General features: G+C 41.9%; 1 protein-coding gene across 1 annotated transcript in view; it reads left to right on the top strand.

Annotated features, from left to right (window-relative positions):
* The window catches only part of KNDC1 (kinase non-catalytic C-lobe domain containing 1), a 95,254-nt gene that overhangs the window by 58,577 nt on the left and 14,098 nt on the right, over positions 1 to 22,579 (top strand). Inside the window, exons 15-26 of the mRNA XM_066621429.1 lie at positions 513 to 1,369; positions 2,850 to 2,994; positions 7,738 to 7,823; positions 8,747 to 9,123; positions 11,654 to 11,747; positions 11,837 to 11,934; positions 14,390 to 14,610; positions 17,173 to 17,286; positions 17,689 to 17,836; positions 18,285 to 18,470; positions 19,495 to 19,707; positions 20,797 to 20,879. Coding sequence (XP_066477526.1) covers positions 513 to 1,369; positions 2,850 to 2,994; positions 7,738 to 7,823; positions 8,747 to 9,123; positions 11,654 to 11,747; positions 11,837 to 11,934; positions 14,390 to 14,610; positions 17,173 to 17,286; positions 17,689 to 17,836; positions 18,285 to 18,470; positions 19,495 to 19,707; positions 20,797 to 20,879 — 2,622 coding nt within the window. The remainder of the gene's footprint in view (positions 1 to 512; positions 1,370 to 2,849; positions 2,995 to 7,737; positions 7,824 to 8,746; positions 9,124 to 11,653; positions 11,748 to 11,836; positions 11,935 to 14,389; positions 14,611 to 17,172; positions 17,287 to 17,688; positions 17,837 to 18,284; positions 18,471 to 19,494; positions 19,708 to 20,796; positions 20,880 to 22,579) is intronic.

Raw genomic sequence — 22,579 nt, 5'->3', positions numbered from 1 at the left:
AAATGGTCCAATGGAAAGGCAGAAGCCAATACGGTTGATTCCAGCAGTGTCACAGGAGTTGCCAGAACGTGACTGTGTTCAGCCATGAACTGCCTCAGGGACTTCGGCTCCGGATTTTGCCTCGAGGTTGACTCCTGAAGCCTTTTCCATAACTGGATGTAGCCACGAGGCAGTGGAGGTTTGGGATCAGAGTTTTCCTTCTCTCAGATGAGCTGCCTTCCCAGGCTGACAAGTCCCATCTACCTGGTGGCTGTTTAGTCGCCTCTTACGACAAGTACAGCCAAACTGAGGGCCTATTCTTATCCCCCAGCCCCCAGGGATACACGGGATGGTATCTACATGTGAAATGATGTGGCATATATTATCAGAGTGGATGGGGCAGTGGGAGTGTCCTACTGATGAAACTATTTCATGACACAATGTAAAATAAAATGCATGCTTAGTAGAAGTTTCATATTTGTATTGCTGTTTTATTGTAAAAATTTATTCAGTCGATCTTTTTTATTTTTCAGAGATACCATTGTGTCCGTATCTCAAAAATGTGAAACTACTATGGAGAGGGTAGTACCTATGGACAGCAAAAATGCAACACTTTTAAGTGTTGATGTTGAAGACCAGACTGATGAGGATTCTGGAATGCCAACTGTATGTATGTCCTCTGATATTCTGGAGCAGGATCAGCAAGGATCAAAAACATCACTTCATACTACTCTAAAAGAGCAACATCCGGACAAAACTAGTTCATCCGTGACTCAGTTACCGTTAATTTCTGATTCATTGTGTGACTCTCGAGAGAAGTGTACTTCAGTACCAGCTACCTCAAATGTTTCCCACTGTACTTTGTCACCTACTATGGCTTTTATAAATAACTTTCTTTTGAAGCAGGACCCAGAGACAAGGGTGTTAACTCTTGTTCCAGTGCAGATAGCCGTATCAGAACAAATACCAAATAAACCTCTTCACTCAAGGGCTGCTTATAGTTGTTGTCCTAGTTTGCAAGTCCTCCTTTCAGATGCTGTAGTGAACTACAGCAGTGGAAAAACTCTACAAAATACTGGACAAAATGAATGTGGAGATAGTAAAGTCGATAGGAATACTGAATCGGCAATGACGACTAGCAAAGAGACTCAGACAATGACTTCTGAAAGGAATCTATCCCTTCCTTTTTGTTCAGAGCATAATGCTTCTTTAAAAGATCACACATTGCGTGCATCTGTGAACCAGAATCCTCCTTGTTCATTCAGCCTAAAAACCTCTCCCAAGAATGATGAGGTAAATGACGTTTACTTGAAGGAAGTGGTGCATCTTGTCCAAGAAGAGTTTGCATTTGGCAGTTATCTGGAAAATACAGCTGAAGCTCTGACTATGGGTATGAATTCATGTCTTGTATGTATTCATAGTCATGTACTTTGCAGATATAAAAAATATGATGGACCAGACCCATAGGCATATCGTTCCTTTTTAACTATGGTTGACAAGCCCCAGACCTGAGAGGTCTCCCGTGCCTTTTAAGGGTTTCGTATAGAATAGAAAGTTTCTCCAACTGTAGCTTCCATATAAACACTTTGCAAACATATATTCTGTCCATCCTCCAAGGAGCTTGTTGTGGTTTTTATACTCCGCAAACTCTGTTTAGTCTACCTGCATGTTGAAGTTGTCAGTGGACACTCTGCTCCAAATTCCATCACTGTCTGAAGTTAGGCTGCTTGAATACTGGAGTCAAGGTGCTTGCATCCGAAGAATGAAATTCTCTTTCTAAGCCTTGCTTGGCTTCCTCTAACAGTTTTTTGTGGGGTTTTTTTTTTGGGGGGGGGAGCAGTTAGACTTTTATACTGCTCCATGACTTATTGCTCTTTTTATTTTTGTTGTTGTTTTATTAGTATTTGTTCTTACTGGCTTTTTAAAGTGATTTGGGGCCCAGTCCTATCCAACTTTTCAGCAGTGATGCAGCCATAATACAGCTTTGAGTTAAGGGAATAAATGTTCCCTTACCTTGAGGCCTCCATGCCTGTCCCCTCCCATATTGCAAGATGCAGCACATACTCCATTGGCACAACTACATCAGTCCTGGAAAGTCGGATAGGATTGGGCCCTTACTTTGTTATATTATTTGATGCTGTTAACCACTTTGAGGGCTTTTATTTCAGAAAGATAGTATAGCATTACAGCAGGTCCCCAACTTACAGAAACCTTGACTTGCATAAATTTGACATTATGCAAGCTTTGTATGAGAGACACTGCTGCTCTTTCAATAAAGCAGGAAATGTGGAGCATGCTGGGATTTTTCTAGGAGGATTTCCTGCTACTGGTAGAAGTTCGGACTAAATGACTTTGTATTTCCCTTCCAATTTTATGATTATAAAGAACCTGCGCAGATGAAGGGGCAGGTAAGATGGACTGGGTCCAATTGACTTGCATAAGGTTGTCTGAATTGGAACCCTTACATAACTCAGGACCTACTGGACATAATACAAACCTGTGAGGTTGTTAAGACTGGGAGCTGGTAATGATGAAGATGGGCAAGCCACAATGATGCTTGACCTCTGTCTGTAATATTCCACCTATACCTTTTTTTGAAAGGAGTTGCAGTGTGATCCGTATGTTTCTTTAAACTGACAAGAGTAAAATTGACCAGGGTATCCATGTGGCCTCCATACATTGATAATCCAGAGATCTTCTTTGCACCTCTCGTGTTAATAGTGAAATGTCAGAACAGGAACACTCTGTTGATTTAGGTAGAAAATAACTTGCTGTGCAGAGGTTCACAAGGCATTACTTGGTAACCCACAACAGGAAAGAATGTTTTTGCAGGCTGAGACCTAAGTTCATATTTTCTGTCTTTAATCCAGGCAGATATATTTTCAACCTAAAGGATCTTAAATATAACACTTTCTGTAATGCCATCTCTGAGAAATTTTGTGACCTTTACTGGGAAGAAAAACTACTAGCGAACCTTTATGATGCAGCAAATGGGAGGACTGTTCCATCTGTAAGGTAAGCTATTTCATCACATTCAGGATTCATTTTATGTGTCTTCCAATTCAAACAATTTCAAGAACTGCTTGATATTAGCTATAACAGAAAATGCATACCAAATGCATTACCATTACCCAGAGATATTTACTTGTTCTTTCTTCTATCTACAAGAATCAATTAAAAAAATTCCTGCCTCCCAGTAATTTGAGATTTCATTATTTATCATATTTGTATCCTACACTTCCTCTAAGATTCTCATGGCGTATCTGGGGGCGGGATCCATGGATGCAAGTGCTCCTGGGTGGCATGGCTGGGGAAGTGGCAGTTCCCTTCCAACCATGCCACCCCAGAGGCCACCCGTGTCCACTGCCTCCCAGTCCGGAGTTGTTCTGAGGGTTGAAGAGGCCACATGTGGCCTCTCTGACTCTTAGAAGGCCTTCTGAGGCCTCCAGAGTGCCATAAAACGTCACTTCAGTTTTCCTTTGGAAACCAGATGTGATGTTTTAAGGTCCTCTGGAGGCCTTAGAAAGTGGGGAGCAGCACTTACAGCACCCTGGGTGGCACGGTGGCCAGGATCACCTCTGGCTCATGGTTGCATACATGGTGTTCTCCTATTATATATTCACACAATGCTGAAGTATTAATTGAGATGAAATGCTTAATTCAAGTTCATCCTGGGACTTTAAGTACCAAACAGGATTTGAACCAAAATCTCTGCAGTCTGAATTTGGTTCATTCTCCACCTCACCAGCTCCTCATTTTAAAGATGCCAAAACTAGAGTTCTTTAGAAAAATGAAGTCTGTGATTGGGTTTTGCTGTCTTAAGCCCCTTACTATGTGTTCTGCCCACCCTACTTCTCAGCCTCCAGTGTTGGTTGCTACTCTGTGGTTTCCCTTGGTACCTTCTGATCAGCATATGCCAACTACGACACCATGTTTATTTTGCTAAGGCAGCCATTTTCAACACACTGCATGTGCTAGGAGTGCTCTAAAGACTCATGAAAACTAGATTTGGACTGCCTTAAATCTCAAATCCAGATTACAAACCTGCGTACAAGAATCCTTAACTAGATATGCAAACAGTTGTGGTAATATGGATTGGACATAAGCTTATTTGGATCTTGTCTGAAGACTGTACTCTTCTGACCAAAATACCTTCCCTCCAATATCTCCTACATGGCCTTTATCTTCCAGATGAACTTCTTTCTGACCAGAGTTTTATTCCCCAAGGATTTCTGCAGTTTTTGGTTGAAACTGTGCAAGCAGTTTTGTGTTTGGATATGTCACTTCAGCTTGCAATGTCTCACTAGAGATCTTCCTTACACCAAATGAATATACAGATGTGCTTCGCTTAAGGACCTTCTGCAAGGACCACATATGGTGGTCAAAGCAAAACAGAGGCTCTTAATGAGGCAATCAAGTCTCCCATAGCCGGCAGCAGAGTGTCTGTTTTCACAACAGAGGTTCTTAATGCAAAGAAGAGGTGATCTATCTCCAGTAGCCTGGGCAGCCAGCTAGTGTCTGGCAGGGCCTGTCTATTTACACAACAAAAACACCAGATTGGGCTGAATGTTCACTTAATGACTTAGGGTGCAATCGTAAGCCCTTATGTCAGTGCTTTCCAGCACTGTGCTTTCCAGCTCCATGGGTGTTTTTATCTCCCATTTTCATTTTTCACTTTTATTTACGGATATGAATCATGATGACGGCATTGGAATTCTGTTGGCATCATTTTTAAAAAAATTCCAATTCCTTTCCCTTTGGTGCTGACCTTTTGCCACAATTCCTGGGTCACATCCTGACATTTCACTTTGTGATTATATCAAAACAAACTTAATCACTTTGGAAATTACTTGAACACAAAAGGATTTAGGCATTTAAGAATTAAGTGCAAGAGTTAACATCTGTCACATCTGTATGGACACATTACTGACGTAAACATGAATAGACCCCAAGTGACTATAAAACTCTTGGTTGTTGCGACTGCAAGCTGCTGTGCAATCAAAGTGGAATCTATTTGTTTCTCACAGTGCAATTTTGATCTCTAGAGGCTAGTTAGATACAAATATATTAACTTCAAAACTTCATTAAGTGCATAATAAAGTTATTTGGCTTCTTATTGAGTTTCAACATTAAGTGCAAGAAAGAAACTCAGAACATATGGTTGGCATTTCATAGCAGTTTATATCACAAATTCTTCTTGTTTGACTTAGTGTTCCTCTTGACTTAATTTGGTAGACAGGAGGCTGTAATGCAGATAAAGAAATACTTGCATCTACTCCCCCTTGCTATATATCTCAGAAAATGCCTTTACCTTTGGAAAAGAAATTTGTGCAGTGTCTAATAGTAGTAGATTTACTTTTTATTAAACCGAGCTACATAATCAGTACAGTTTTATAGATACAACTATATAAAGGGAGGGCACCAGGATGCAGGTCTCTTGTTATCTATTGTCTGGGGCATTCGGTGGGTAGCTGTGAAATACAGGAAGCTGGACTAGATGGGCCTATGGCCTGATCCAGCGGGGCTGTTCTTATGTTCTCAACTGAAAACGTGTTCGGGATTGACTATAAAGTAAAAAACTGAGTGTCTCTAGGAATGTATATTGCAAACCACGCCTGAAAAAAGCATAAGGAAGCTCCATAAGTTCCTCTTTCAGTTTCTTTTTGTATAATTAAGAGAGTGATTTTCAGACATTTCTACCTTTTGGGGAACCTTTTTCTACGTTGACCTGTCTGCCACAGAATTTCCTTTGCTTTGCTTTGCAGAAGGTTCTGGGGCATGTTCTGACCTGTGCGGTCAATTCACATGGAACACTGGCTAGATCTCTGGGCACTCATTCTCTGAGTGGAGAGAGACTGTGAGAGTAAACCTGATAACATACCTAACACCTTTTGATGTATATTACAAGAAAAGATTGGTAATGGTTGACAGAGGAAGCTTGTCTGCTGTTGTTTATCTGAACCCCCAGTAAGCTTTCAAATAACCCCGGTTTCCAAGAGCACACTTGGAAAGGCACTGTACTAGAGCAAATGACACATGTCAAACTTATAGACAGAACTATCTCCCTGGATAATTATCCAATAGAAAACAAGATGAGTCTTAGTGTTTTAGAGATGTGCTTCTTATCTCCGTCTATGGAATGTGTTGTTGCCAGCTAGAGCCAGCTAGTGCTATCTTTAACCGAAAGTAACCCCGCTTGCTCTGTATTGCTTGAAGAGTCAATAAAAAGGCTTGGTGGAGGCTGGGCAAGGATCTATTCCAGCTTCCGGCTTCCCCCCTGCATCCACATTTGAAACCTGTCTCCGTGTTCACTTTGCATCGCCGTCTCTTCATTGCTTTGATTCCTTGCTTGCTTCTGCTCCTTGCACTCCATCAAGCAACAAGGCTCTAAGCCTTGTGTGCTTCCCAAAGTAGAATTGCAACAGTTTTCCTTTATTATGACTATTTGTCTCTGTCCACATTTTTCTCTGTAGCAGCAGCCATGGGTCATCCCTATAGTACAGGGGTCTCCAAACCCCAGCCCAGGGCCAGATGCGGCCTGCGGCAAGCCTCTATCCGGCCTGCGGCCAGCCTCTGATTCCTTGAGAGCCTCTGGCCCTGTTGACCAAACACAACTAGAGTTTTGCTTGTGGGGTGGGGGAATGGGGATCCGTTTATGTGCTTTGAGCTACCTGACCCCTGTTTCCACTATGCAATGACGAAACCAGCAGATGCCCCTGTAACAGCTTCTGACTTCATCTTTCACTTGGATGATTTCAACTGTAAACTTAGAACCATTCTGCTGTGTCAGATAAGAGGGGGGGCTTGTGTGTGGGGAATAGGTGAAAGTTGACCCACTCATAAACGCTTGTCTTGGAGCAATCATTTGGGGACTGGCAAGTGCTACATGGAAGGGAAAAAGTTAATTGTTCATTAGTCTCCTCCCTCCTGCCCAGACATACAGTGGTGCCTCGCATAACGAAATTAATCCTTTCCGCGAATCCTTTCATTATGCGAAATTTTCGTTGCACGAATCACGTTTTCCCATAGGAATGCATTGAAATCTAATTAATGTGTTCCTATGGGCAAAAAAGGTCGAAACGAAGTCAAATTTGGTTTACAAAGTGTTTATTATGTGCTCTTTAAAGGCATACATACTGCACAGAGGATTTCTAAAATTTGAAGCATACACGAAATTTTTAATTTTTAAAAAATTCATTATGCGAAGCACGGACCTAAAAAGTTTTCGTTATGCGAAGCAAGGCCAGAAATTTTCGTTATGTGAGTTACCAAACTCAATCAAAAAACTCTTTCGTTATGCGAGTTTTTCGCTGCACGGGGCATTCATTATGCGAGGCACCACTGTAGTTAAGAGAATGGGTGGAAGAGAAAAAGAAAATTGAAAATCTAGATGAATAAAAAACTGTGAAACTTTTTTCAAAAAATAACTTTGCCATGTAGGAGCCTAGGAAGGATATGACAGGTAGCTGATTTAGCCACACATGCTGAAGATCTTGTAAATCACAGCTTGGTAGTGCTCTGTCTGTTTAATGTTTCAACGGAGCTTTTGCTAACCCCTGTATGTGAGTCGCTGCACTGGGGTGAAGTATCCGTTGCCTGACTGCAAAAGCTTTGAAGCTTTTCCACTTTGACTCACACATGTACACAACGTTTTTAGTCGCAGGTGCCTTTAGTTTTTGCATTTGAGCTTTTTTCCCCCAGCACTTCTTTCAATTATAAATAAGTAACCAGCTGTTCTCCGTTTCCTCCTGTTTTCAGAATGAATGACACAGAGTTTTGCAGCAAGGATTTTCAGAGCATGAACAATATTAACGGTCTTCCAACTTCCAGTGATGACACAAATGGTAAGTAAAGGCCAACGGCTGTGTTTTGGTGTTCAGTGAGCGCAGATAACGTTAGCCTGAAGTTTTTACTTGTTAGCTGTTAACAGTCCTCAGGTGTGACCCAAGTCATGTCAGCACCCAAAGCGGGGACCAATTCCATCACCCATTCTTACCTTTGTTGGTGTTGTATGTGCCAGAATGCGGGCTCCCAATGCTACTGCCTCTTCTCCTCCACTGCTATTGCTTCTTCTAAACTGCCAGGTGGGGGACAATCTTGGGGGTGATCTGCTTACATCAACCTTTCGGAAGGCCAGTTTAGAAGACATGGGGGAGCAACCATTGTCCCGATTATGAGCAGGGCCAAGACCACAGCAGTGGCACTACCTCCTCCAATGTTCCTACTGTGATCTTTGGAACCATTACGGGTGGGGAGGGAGGAGTTAAGCTACACCTCCATTCTCCTCTTGTTCACTTTCCAAGGATAGTATACGAGAAGAGAATGGAGCAGCATGTCAGCGGAGGTGGTGGTGTGGTTCACCCTCCTTACCAGTTTGTCACCTTACAACTCATTATCTAAAGAAGCCACTTTAACTGGCCTCATGGTTGGGCCACCCCAACTATCCTGCCTCTTAAGTGTTCTCGTTGCATGTAAGGTAGGAGGCAGAGAAGCAGCAGGGAGGTCTCGGGCAACAAGAAGACCAAGTTCAAAAAACCTTTGAAAAATTGGCTCTAGCTCTTCCTACTAGGAAGAAAACCCTTGCTTCATGTGTCTATACAGATTGATAACACATACAAAGGTCCATTCTGTTGTACCTCTTGCTGTCATCATACATAGGAAAGTGTTATGATTAAAATAACTGGCTTGTTTTTAATTTCCGTTTATCAAAACTTGATATAATCCTATATAATAATCTTTTTCCTTTTAATTTTTCACATAAATACAGTTTTGATTCCAGCTACATTTGCAGGCATTAATGTACATGGCTTTCCCCAAAATAATATTGAAAAGGAAGTTGGATCACAGATGGTTATAGTTGGAAAAGAAACGGAGGAAAAATGTTTACAAACTGATACATGTTACCTCAGTCCGGACTTGCCAGACGGAAGCCTAGATCAAGAGGAGGTTCTAGAAATGACAGAGGGAAATATTTGTGCCAAATCAATCTGTCCATCTGAATTTCATGGGTTTTGTCCTGGTTGGAGCACTGCATTCTATGGTTCAGAATGTTTTGATCTGGAAGTTCACAATTATGTAAGAAAACTTGGCAAACAGAAAACTTGGCAAGTTAATGGAATTCAAAGTACAGATGCTAAAGGAATGGTAGGTATCTGGATTTGTGAAGCAGAAAAATGTATGTACACTGTAATGGTGGTGGGGTATAATACAGAGCTGTTAAAATATGGAGTGTTTTAAGTCTTAGTTTAAGTAATGCCCAATGCTTTCAACAAGATGTATCTACACTTGCTTTTAAGACATCTGATGTGCTCTTCCAGTACCTTTTCAATCATTGCAAAATGCTCCATTGGTACCCAGTAGCATTGGTGCCCATTCTACAGTTCCATTTGTAGTATAGAGAGGTGCCAGTGTAGTCTGTGTTGTCTACAAAGCATCAGGACCAATGCTGGTCAAAGAAACTTCCCTATAGTTCAGAGTTAGTGTTTATACACTAAATGGGGAATATGGGGCTTCGGTAGAATTGGGCTGCCTGATATCTTAAAAATGTTGTCCCTCTTATATTCTGAATTGTTTGTTAGACATCTGCAACCAGCAGTTATCAAGAGAATTTTGTGTAACCTTACATTTCAGCTGTCTTGCGTTCACAGAAAGATAACACACTCTTGATATAGAATTTCTCTGCCACAGAGGTCAAGTACTTAATAGAGGTATCATTTGAGGATGTGACTTGAATTGAAAATCTTTTTCTTTTGACTCTGAGGATGTACTTAAATGCAAATCATCTTCTCAAGAAGAACTGAATGTAGAGCACTAACCATTTGGTATCCTTATCAAAGAAAATGAAAAGCATTTTTAGCTTCAGGAAAAGCTGATGTAGTTGGGCAAGCAAGGATGGCCCTTACTTTAACGGATCAAAAGCTTATCTTGAGTTAAACCATTAGGATTTTTTAACAACCGAAAGGTGATCTGGATTACCCTTGACTTAGAAATGGAATCCAACCAATAATTTTTTTTCCATCCCTCTGGTGACTAGTAAAGGCCTTCCTGTTCTGGAAAGCATTTCAAAAAATGGTATCCTAGGTGCTTATCAATGTCTGCTATCTGTGTATTTAACTTGGCTGCCATTTGTTTTTTCTTTTGCCACTGTGTGGGTTTTTTCTTTTGCCACAAGTGTGCATGTAATGGTGTTTTGTAGTATTATACTACTTTAATGTTAGTATTTATTTATCATTGTTGGTTTTTCATATTTTGATTCTGTTAGCCACCTTGGGTATCTCATGATAAAAAGTCAGGATAAAAATATTTTAATCAATAAAGAAAATGTTCCTGGAACTTGTATGGGTCATGTGACTAGGAGACTCTCCTAGATATCTTTAAATAAGAACATAAGAACAACCCCACTGGATCAGGCCATAGGCCCATCTAGTCTAGCTTCCTGTATCTCACAGCAGCTCACCAAATGCCCCAGGGAGCACACCAGATAACAAGAGACCTCATCCTGGTGCCCTCCTTGCATCTTGCATTCTGACATAGCCCATTTCTAAAATCAGGAGGTTGCACATACACATCATGGCTTGCAGCCTGTAATGGATTTTACCTCCAGAAACTTGTCCAATCCCCTTTTAAAGCCATCCAGGCCAGATGCCGTCACCACATCCTGCGGCAAGGAATTCCACAGACCGACCACACGCTGAGTAAAGAAATATTTTCTTTTGTCTGTCCTAACCCTCCCAACACTCAATTTTAGTGGATGTCCCCTGGTTCTGGTATTATGTGAGAGTGTAAAGAGCACCTCTCTATCCACTTTATCCTTCCCATGCATAATTTTGTATGTCTCAATCAGGCCCCCCCTCAGGCGCTTCTTTTCTAGGCTGAAGAGGCCCAAATGCCATAGCCTTTCCTCATAAGGAAGGTGCCCCAGCCCAGTAATCGTTTTAGTCGCTCTCTTTTGCACCTTTTCCATTTCCACTATGTCCTTTTTGAGATGTAGCGACCAGAACTGAACACAATACTCCAGGTGTGGCCTTACCATCGATTTGTACAATGGCATTATAATATTAGCCATTCTCAATACCTTTTCTAGTGATCCCAAGCATAGAATTGGCCTTCTTTACTGCCGCCGCACATTGGATCGACATTTTCATCGACCTGTCCACCACCACCCCAAGATCTCTCTCCTGATCTGTCACAGACAGCAGTATTTTGTGAATTACATACTTATATAGGTACTGATTTGATGAAGTCAGCTTTGACTAGAATTAAAGACTATTATTCAAAACAAACTACAGACTTGTCAGAGATAGGGGAGGAGGGGAGTTAAATTGATAATCATTTTATGTATATTTAATTAAATTTGGGAATTTACCAACATGAGTTTAACTTGTTTGACTAAAGCACCTGTTATTCTCAGTAGACGATTCACTGGCTGCTAGAATTGGCCAGTGACAATGTGGCAGCATTCATTTTTAAATGATAATACATTATGACAGCAAAAATAATTTTAAATATTTTAAATAATTAAATAAGAACAGGCAGTGCTACGCATCTTGATGAATTTCCTGTTGCTGTTGGATAATTCTCATTGTTTCTAGCTTCTGTTTGTTAGAAGCCTGCAGTAAAACCATTTCATCTTCATAAAGATTACCTTCTACTCCTTCTGTTCCCTTCTCCTCAGGAACTTGAACAGCTGATAATGATTGAGACAAAAAATTATCGAAAGAGTATGAAATTCTACCGAAGACTGTTGCATAAAGAAAGAAGAAACAAAGGTATATTTGCAGTCTGCAAACTTAAGAGCTATATTAATAATGATTGTACATCTGTGTTTATGTCCTCAATGTACTTTTTAAATCCTGAGGTTGTGAAGCGAAAACTATGTTGCCCAAGCTGAGGGGACAGTTAGAAGAAATGAAATCAAAGATACAATTTCTTGAACTGGTGAAGAAATACCTACAGGTAATTATTTCATTTCTTCTTTGGAAATAATTCGTCTGTTGTTTTCCTTGTCATTTGAAGTGGAATGTATAAAAACACATTTTTATATGTGTGACAAGTCAGTGCTGGACAAGTGAGGGAAAAGTGATAGAGCGACTTTATATTTAACTAGCTAAAGGTGGAAAAATTGGTTCCTTTCCATCAACCCTGCTCAGCAGTTCACCACCATCCGTTCCTGTTCTGTCATCTAGTGCCTCAAGCAGTGCAAAACTTTGTTCTATGGAGCTCAGGGGGAGACATTAAGACTCAAGCTTGCTACTAGCCATATAGCCCCTTCCTGAGTGCTTGGTCATATTATACTGTGATAGAATCTTAAAAATTGGCTTTTTATATGTACAGTAAATTTCTGTCATTACGATGAATGCATGGGGAAGGATTCCCTCTTGTGCTGACCCCTGGACACGCATGCAGCTCTGTAGACAGACTCTGCATGTCTCTTTAGGGTCCTTGGACACCCCGTGTTGGGACTGGGGAGCAGGTTTTGACTTAACCAAGGGCAATGTTTAGCTTTACCTCATAAGAGTGAAGAACAATCACTCTGAGGGAAGTAATTACAGGAGTATGCTCAAGAACACCATGGTGTGTGTGAGGGTTACCTTGTTATTCTACGCCTATTGTTATTCTGCGTCTTGAGCCTATTGGATTCTACATCTTGGTCACACAAGAGTGAGCTTCCTGGAAGCAACTGACCAGGCATTCTTGTAAGTATTTACAGTGACTCTGGAACATCCAGAGCACTCATGATGCCTTCTTGAAACTAGGCTCTCCAAACACGTCATTCTTGTGAGAACATTTGTGTGTGCATAGGAGGATAGGTGCATGCAGGCTGTGTGCCTAGTGGCAGTGGCGTTGCTAGGGAGGTGCGGAAGGTGTGGGCTGCACGGGGTGACGCACAAGGGGGGTGACGCGCACTGGGGGTGACGCGCTAAAATCATGGTTTGGGGAGCAACCCCGTTGTGCCATATATCGTTGGATGGGTAATGTCCGGTGGAATGCAATGCAATGCAAAAAACCAGAGTGAAATAGCTGCTTTCTTTCAAAAGTTATGGCCAAAAAACCAAAAAGAAAAAATGCATGGAGCCCTATGGAAAGTGAAACCGAGCCATATCACGCGTTTACTCGTGAGTAGGTGTACTTGCCATAATCTGTTGGAAAGGGCAGGCTGAAAGGACTCCAACAATGTCAGAATGGTCCTGATCCAATGAATGCAGCCCCCCAAAAACACCCAAGAAGGAGGTCCCTCTCTCCCAGCTGTGAATGGAAAGCGAAACGAAGCCACATGGCTGTGTTTACTCGCGAGTAGGCAAACATGCCTTAGTCTGTCGGAAAGGGCAGGCTGAAAAGACTCCAACAACATCAGAATGGTCCTGATCCAATGAATGCAGCCCCCAAAAAACACCAAAGAAGGAGGTCCCTCTCTCCCAGCTGCGAGTGTATTGAGCATTATGGAAAGCGAAACAGCCTCATGGTCACATTTACTTGCAAGTAGGCAGACGTGCCTTGGCTGGTGGTCAGGTCAGGCAAAGGGGAATGTGAGGATACTAGAATGGTCCTGATGCAATGGAACTGGAGCACAACAAATGCTCCAGAAGGCAGCCTCTTCCCCCCCCCCCCCACTAAAAAGGACAAAAAAATGAGATTTGAACTGGTAAGGGGAATGTTTTCTATTTTGCACTTACAAAGCGAGGTGGTTCTTTATCTTGATGTGCTTGAAATAGAAGAACTTTAAATCGTCACTGAGGAGGACTGGAAATCTCACTGATTCTTTGGGGGGGTGTTATTGCAGGCAGACTACAGAGAAAATTCACTTGGTGGAATAGGGCTGGCTTCCCCTTATTTAATTATTTCTTTTATTTTAATTTAATTATTTATAATTATTTATTTTAATTTGCTTGATGATGTCACTTCTGGCCATGACATCACTTCCAGTGGGTCCTGGACAGATTGTCATTCTAAAAAGTGGGTCCCCCTGCTAAAAGATTGAGAAATGCTGCAATAAGGTGTTAGTAAGTTGACATGGGTTTGTGTGTGTGTGTGACTCTACAAGTTTTCAAAAGCACTAATATTAGAGTTTGGAGGAATAATACCATCATGTTATATATCAATCAATGCATAATTTCATGCAGAATGCAATGAAACAAACCACATTGAAATATCTGTGTTCTATCAAAAGGTGCAGCCAAAAAACCAGTGGGGGCGGGGCGATGGTACATCACCACACCCACCACCTGGGGTGTTGCCCCGCCCACTGCATGGGGTGATGCGCAGGCCTCCCGCACTGGGTGACGCGAATCCTAGCGATGCCACTGCCTAGTGGCTTGTGGAATGGCACCCTAGATTTTTGTTCCTCACATCTTTTATTGGAAGTGGCTTGTCCTTTGCCCCATTGTGAGTGCCTTGTCTCTTTTTGCTGCAGATTACCTTAATGGAGAAATGGGGTGTTGAACCATGCAACCTTCCTACAGTTGTTAACATGGCAAGAAGTGAACCCCTGGATGTCAACTCCTTGGACGGCATGCTCCTTTTCTATAACATAAACAAAACCCAGTATAAATCCCAATATAATGACAATCAAAATCAGCCAAGGAACCTGCAAACTGGAACACCGCTTGGGCTTATGGCATATCTTTACTCGAGGTATAGCCCCTTCTGCATTTCTTTCTTCCACATTGTACCACATTATCTTATGGAAAGGAATACTAATATCGAGACCACTTCATGTATTTGCTGCTCAGAGAATTGTGTGGCACCAGCAGCTCTTATTGTTTTTATCCAACTCTTCCTTCAAAGACTTTAGAAAATCGTACATGGCTTCCTTCAATTTTATCCTCACAACAACCATAAATGTAGATTAATCTGACAAAATAGTGTTTGCCCAAGGTTAAATTCATAGCAGATTTGAACTTGGTTTCCCTGATCTAAGTTCTCTCTGTCTGCCGTACCTCACTGGATATTAGTGCATTATAAATGCTTACAGGCCAAAAAAAGAGAGAAATTTTCCACATTTAAGTAAGAAGATTTTCATTCATAACTAGGCCGCTTTCTCCCTTCCCCCCTTTATCAGCTTATAGAAGGAGATGAAGCCCTCCTGCAACTATTTGGAACAGGGATCAGATCCTTCAGAGTCCTCATGTACTGAATTAGTGGCACAGTTATTAGTGATGTATAATTATTAATAAAATTGTGTTTATTTGTAAGGAGAACAAAAACTAGTCAATAATTCAAGGAAAATAGTGGTTGTGCTCGTTCAGATGTCCACAGCCTTGTGGAGCTGTGAGCACCACAAGAGTTCAGGGACAAGGTAGCAGTTGGCACTACAAAATGGCTCCCGGGGGACAGGCCAGACACGAAATTGACATGCACTTTCCAACAACCCATATATCTGCATATTCCTTCCCATCTACATCTACAAGCCATCTACAAATGCATCTGCCATGCAATCCTCAACAGCTGCTGCCACTAGTTCCTTATCTTTGCCTGTCCTGTTTAGCATGATGTCCTCTGAGGGTCTCCTTGGCTCAACATATGCTCTTATTTTGAGGGAGAGGGAGCAGAGGAGAAAGTGTTGGTGGCAGGAAAGTGAGATGCTCTGCTTCCTGTTCTCCGCTCTACTCTCCATACTTCCTCTTTTGCATACAAGCCCACAGGGCAGAGGCTGTGTGGGAAACAGCAGTCATGTCTGTGGGCACATTTGCACCCAGGGGTTCAGGCCAGGCAAAGAGGCATGTGAGGACACCAGAATGGTCCTGATTCGATGGAGCTGGAGTGCAACAAATCCTCCAGATAGAAGACAGCCTCTCTCCTCCCCCCACTAAAAAGGACAAAAAAAGAGGCTTGAACTGGTAAAGGAAACGTTTTCTATTTTGCACTTGCAAAGAGAGGTGGGTCCTTATCTTTGATAAGCCTGAAATAGAAGAACTTTAAACTGGGCACTGGGGAGGGCTGGAAATCTCACTGATTCTTTTTTTTTTTGGGGGGGGGGGGATGTTATTGCAGGCAGACTACAGAGTAAGCTTCATTGACGACTATGGGACTTACTTCAGAGTAGATATGCATAGGCTTGAGCTCACAGACTGCAATCCTACCCACACTTTCCTGAGAGTAAACCCCATTGACCGCAATAGGACTTCCTTCAGAGTAGACATGCATAGGCTTGAGCTCACAGGCTGCAATCCTACCCACGGTTTCCTGAGATTAAGCCCCATTGACCACAATAGGACTTCAGAGTAGATTCACTTGGTGGAAGAGGGCTGGCTCCCCCTTATTTATTTCTTTTATTTTAATTTAATTATTTATAATTATTTATTTTAATTTGCTTGATGATGTCACTTCTGGCCATGACATCACTTCCAATGGGTCCTGGACAGATTGTCATTCTAAAAACCGGGTCCCAGTGCTAAAAGTTTGAGAACTGCTGCAATAAGGTGTTAGTAAGTTGACACGGGATGTGTGCGCAAGACCCTACAAGTTTTCAAAATCACTAAAATCAGAATTTGGAGGAATAATACCATCATGTTATATATCAATCAATGCGTAATATCATGCAGAATGCAATGAAACAAGCCACATTGAAATATCTGTGTTCTAACAAAAGATACAGCCAAAAAACCAGTGGGGGCGGGACAATGGTACATCACCATGCCCACCACCTGGGGCGTTGCCCTGTCCACTGCATGGGGAGATGCACTGGCCTCCCACACTGGGTGATGTGAATCCTAGTGATGCCACTGGCCTGATCCTATCCTTTTCCTCCTGCCCCACTGGTGCAGCCATGCCAGAAAGGAGGACACTGTATCAGTGGGGGGTTGGATCCGGAGGCTTCAGAAGGAGACTTAAGGCTCCTGCTCAGTTCTTTAGGCAACCTACTGAGAGTAAAGTAAAAAAGTTTTTTTTTTACTTACATCTCACTGCCCATCTGCTTGCCCCGCACCCCCCACAGCATGCAGCATGCACTCCATTGGCACAACTGCATGCTATGAACTGGCAGGAGATAGAATTGGGTCATACAACTGTAATCTTATACATTCTTACCTAAGTACCATTAAACTCAGTGGGCCTTATTTCTGACTAGTCATATAGGATTGCACTGTGACACAATAATTGAATCCATCCCTTGTGCTTAGCAGTTTGGTGTTGCATTTGATTTCAGTAAAGTGGACTTGAGTTTGCAAAATTGATTTTTATCCTTGTACTCTGCAGAAATGCGTTTTTAGAAGGCTATGTGCAGCAGTTTCTTTTCACCTTTCGTTATTTCTGCACACAAGAAGAACTTCTGCAATTTCTTCTTGATAGAATCAGGATCACCTTACCCAGGTAACATCAAAATGATGTTAATTTAGATATGTTTCCATTGATGAACACAGACACATCAGTGGCTTTCTCACTGTCTCTTAGCATTGTGAATGATTGCTTTATTTTTTTTGCAAAACGCGTTCATCTTGGCTTAGGTGGGATTGTAATGTTTCTGATGAAATACAGTTGCACGTGAAAGAAATTTTTTTTGCCCTTCTTGACCCTTCTTTGGTCAAAAGAATATGTTCTGTTTTGTTTTTTAAATCTGTCCTATTAAGCACTAAAAAAGGAAGGTACCCTTAGTGTTTCTGTTCATTAAGTGATATGTCAAGAGAGATAATCCTGGCAAATATTTCAGCATATAATTATACAGGTTGCAATATGTAGATGTCTGTCTGTTCACCAACTTTCTGTTTCTCTTAGTTCAAACCTGGGATCTTGTTCGCTGCTTAGCAAAATATACCACCGCAGTTTCTCCATTCTGCAGACTTGGATTGAAGACTGTTACACTGTAGACTTCACAATAAACCCTGACTTAATGAGCACACTAAAAGACTTTATCATTTCCAAGGTAACTCACTGTTTTGACAGGAAGTCTAACGTAAAGGTCACCCAACTCAAAATAAGTTATGACATGCAAGAGAGCCACAGCATTATAAGGGAAGACTTTTTGAAAAATAATTGAAATGAACACGGGGCTGGGAAAGTATGCCTTAGATATTATTATTATTATTAACAGTATTTATATACGACTTTTCAGCAGAAAGTTCACAAAGTGGTTTACAGAGAAAATCAAATAACTAATGGCTCCCTGTCCCAAAAGGGCTCCCAATCTAAAAAGATGCAAAAGAACACCAGCAGGCAGCCACTAGAAAAGAGAGTGCTGGGGTGATATGCATATGTTATGTTTGCTAAATGATAAATAGCAAAAGCAGGATTAATTTCAAAATGAACACATTCATCATTTACAATCTGAACCACAAATCCATGAAAAAAATGTAACTATGTGCTTTTTATAGGTAGCCCTTCTCAATGGTTATGGCGAACGGCTGCTGTCGTTGCTTGAAGGCATTACTACGAGGAAACAGAGCAATGTTTTTCAATGCTGCAGTTTGGAAGAATGGACGGAAGAAGAGGAGGGAGGTTGTGAAACAAAATCTTTACTTACCTTGTGCAGAAAGGTTTCAAGAGATGCTGCTCAAAAGGTATGCGCCCAGAATGTACCATAGTGTCTCCTTTTATTTGAATAGTGTCTTTCCCATCGCCCTCCAAAGTCTCAAGATGGATTGTAGTATATTTTTGTCTCTTGAGAGCATGCTTGCCTATGACTATCAAATGAGTTTTATGCCTGAACATAGATTATAATCTTAGAGCCCAATCCTGTCCTTCTCCCCCCTCCCCCCCACTGGTGCAGGCATGCTAGAAAGGTGTGTGCTGTATTCCAGTGGGAGAGGGAAGACTGGAAGGTTTTGAAGAAGAAAGGGGATTTATATTCATCCCTGTTCTGCAGTCGTTCTCCTCCTGTGCCAGCTCTTAAACTGGTGCAAGTCCGAGGAGAGAACAGGTGCGGGGAGGCTGCCGAAAGGAAGAATATGATTTGGTGTGCACTATTTCCACCAGATTCACCCCTACCTGCATCCTCCCCATTTCACCCCCTCCCCACCACACTGTTGTGGTGGGTGCAATGAGGTCCAGCAGCATCTGGTTACAGAGCTGGTGCAGATCCAAGGAGATCCATTACCTTGGGGGAGGCTTACAGAGCAGGAGAATTAAGGGGAAATAACTCCCCTTTCCTCTCCCAATCCCTCCCGATGGATACAGTGCACACCTTTTTGGCACAACTGTATCAGCAGAGGAGAAAGGATAGGATTGAGCTCTCAGCTCTTTTAACACAAGGGGCAACTGAAAGAAAGAAAGTTTTAAAAAGAGGATTGTCTTGTTCATCCAGACTTGTAGATTGTGCTTTCAAATGAATGTTTGCAGTGTATATTTTCTCAAAAGCAGGTTCCACTGCATTCAGTCAGGTTTAGTGGGTTGCAGGAAAGTGTGCATAAGGTTGCAGCCCTGGTCATGTTAGATTAGCTTACTGTGAATTTTCTGTGCAGGTCTGTTACATAAATTCTGTATGTATACATGCTTATCTGTGAATATGATGCACATATGTGAGAACTTGGTTATGCCGGAGTAAAGAAATGGACATTAAAAATGTCCTGATATTTTCTGATACAGAATCTTAACTGGAAATTCTCAAAAGGAAATGAAGCTGTTGGACCTTCTCGAATAGCCAAGCAATACAGCATTGCATCTGCTTTACCAAAGCCATGCAACGCACATTTACAGGAAGACTTCTCAAACTTCTGTACTAAAATAGATGGAGGAATATATTTCTTAACAGAATATACTGCACAACAGCTTTGCTGTCAGCTGACTCTATTAGAACAGGTAATATGGATTCTCTTTTATGAACTGAAAATAAACAATAAATAATAATTTCTCTATTGGCTTGTCTTTAACATTATGCAGTCTAGATGCTGCTGTGCTGTCCAGTCCCAACCTTATACAACTAAGTATCTATCTTTTCACCTTGATCATTTTCTAATCATTTTTTAAGAAATGAGATACATGTTTTCATAAGAACAAATGTATTCATGTGTACTTAATAGGAGAAAAGTGCTATGTTCCAGACCAAGATGAGCAGCCCAATCCTAACCTGTCCTGGAGCAGGCAGACTGGTGGGCCTGCCATACATCCAAGGCAGGTTTGGGGCCAGTTGTGGCCCAGCCCAGGGCAAGGGGAATCGCTTCAACTTACCCTGGGTAAAGCCGCAGCAATACCAATGGGGCTACTCCAATCTGCGCCACCTCAAAGAGTGCTCTCCCCCACCGCCCGCCCTGTGTGACCCTCCACAGGGCTCCCCAAGCTTTAGAAATTGAAAGTGGAGCTATCAGGCCCCACGTTGCCAACCGGAGGTGGGGCATGATCGCTCCACTTTCATTTTCTGAAGGTTGGGGAGCCCTGCGGAGGGTTGTGCAGGGCTCCCCACACCCTCTGGAGGCTTCTGCAGGGACTGGTAAGTACATGCCAGCCCCTCCCCGTAGTGATGCAATCCTGGGGATTCTGGAATCTTGGGCAATCGCTGCCTTCCCCCTGCTGCCTCCCCCACACGCACTTACAGTGGTTCTCGAACTCCCTGTGAGTTTGAGAGCCACTGCTGTGAAGTAGTCACTGGTATTTTGTGAATAAGGTTGCAGTGCAGGACTTGCATCTGCTAAGTCAACTAGACATGCAAAATAATAGAACTGTAGCTGTCTATTGCGACGGTGTCTCTCCAGACTTTAAATAGGTGGAATACGGAAAGGGATGCTAGCACATTTTCACTGCTCAAGAGGAGCCTTCATAAAGTGCAAGGGGTGGAGAATCTATTATGAACATAAGGTCAGAGCAAGAGCTAAGAGGGACAAAATTATAGGTGTTAACACACCCAAGATGAAATGCATTATTGCACATATGCCCTTCTTTTGATGTGTTTAGGAAACGTTCCATAAATGTCATCCAGTGCACTTTCTAAATTCAAGACTGCTTGGAGTCAATGACAAAAGTGCACCTCTTCAAAAGTAAGTTGATTGTTGTTGTTTTTTACCTAGCCTAATGACATACTGATGTGTTGGAAATTCTTTTTAAAAAAAATTCAATATTTACTTAAGGCAGTTTCAGATCACTTTTCTGTTTAAAAAAATGCAAAGTGATAAACAATAAAAACAGTAATGTAGTTAAAATAACAAAAGCTACAAAAATTGACATGGCAGATTAAATCAGCACTAAAAACCAGTTATTTCTCCTGGGGAAATACAAGAGTTCTTTGCCTTTTATCCGAAGGACAGTAATGTGGCATTAGAGCATTCTACCAAAATTTCTCGTTGGCAACCTTCAGTCTCGAAAGACTATGGTATCGCGCTCTGAAAGGTGGTTCTCGAACAGCGTCTAGTGTGGCTGAAAAGGCCAATTCGGGAGTACCAAAATTTAGTTCATTATTAACTCCAGTGATAATCTGTGGTGATAATTCTATGGAGAATTCTACTTATCACAGATGACTGAAGGCCCAATCCTATCCCTTAGATACGTCAGCGTATCTCCACATTTGCTGGTGCAGAAGTCTGCCCACCACTGAATGTACTACAGACACCAGTGCAATGGCAGAAAAACATAATGCTGGCATAACTCAGATGTTGGTTCAACTCCATGGGCAGAGGCCAGAACAAGGAAGAGGCTGGGTTATAACATGGGAGGGACATGGCCAGGATGAAGAGGAGGAGCTTTTTTCCTTCACTTTTTATCAGTGAGAGGAAAAAATACAATCAACTAGAAAGTAAGCTCCATGGGGAAAAATGTTATATATGCCTAACGTTGATATTACATACAATAAATGGAAAGGAAAACTTTGACATACTCCTTATCTTAGCCTCTCTTCAGACAACTCATGCCCATGTCAGTCTAAACTGCTACTCCAATACCAGAGCTGGTGTAGGTAGGCATAAACCATTGCAAACAATGGAGAAGGAAAAAAATTCACACCTATTTGCCACCCCACTTCCTGTTCTGTTTTCTTTGACTGCATAGGATATAGACTACATGGCGCAATCAATTGCAGTGCACTCACCCTAGTATATAAACACCTGCTAAGGAGATTACAGCTCACTGGTAATCACACAGTACCAGGCTATACATTTGTGGTCTCTAAAAAAGGAATTATGGTGCCTTTGATGCAAAGGTGCACGAAGGAAGCATTTTGCACAAACAGCTTCTTGTCCCTCATAACTTATGAGAAGACACTTTGTTAACACTTGTATTCTCAGAATTCTTTTTGCAGCTATTCTGCTTCAGGAAGACTCTGTGCACAAACATCCAACTGCAGTCTCTACCTTTCCACTCCAACATGGAAAGCAAGGATAGTGTATCCCCCACAGGTAAGTAAACAAAGAGAAGTAATCCCATGCTATCACACATTGTTGCTGCATCTCTGACCCTCTCGACCCTTCAGGATTATCATATGTGACTTTGCTGTAAGCTACGTTGCCTAACCATCCCATCCTTTTGCAATAGCTAAGAGCAGGGAATGCCTGCTCCTTTTGGGTGAATGCCTGGGGCTCCAGCCATTGCTGCTGGCCAAACACTCATTGGAATCCCTTTTGTTTTTCAGGACTGCACAATTGCCACTTGGGGCTGAAGAGTGATTCTCCTCAGAGTTCCACAGCAGTCCTCTGCTGAGAAGGTAATGTTTCAAGGCATCATGTTATTCCCAACAGGGCATCACTGC

Source organism: Tiliqua scincoides, chromosome 3, assembly GCF_035046505.1.
Source record: "Tiliqua scincoides isolate rTilSci1 chromosome 3, rTilSci1.hap2, whole genome shotgun sequence".
In the NCBI taxonomy this organism is placed as follows: domain Eukaryota; kingdom Metazoa; phylum Chordata; class Lepidosauria; order Squamata; family Scincidae; genus Tiliqua; species Tiliqua scincoides.
Note: the sequence above shows the minus strand (reverse complement) of the source record. Positions and strands in the feature narration are given on the sequence as shown.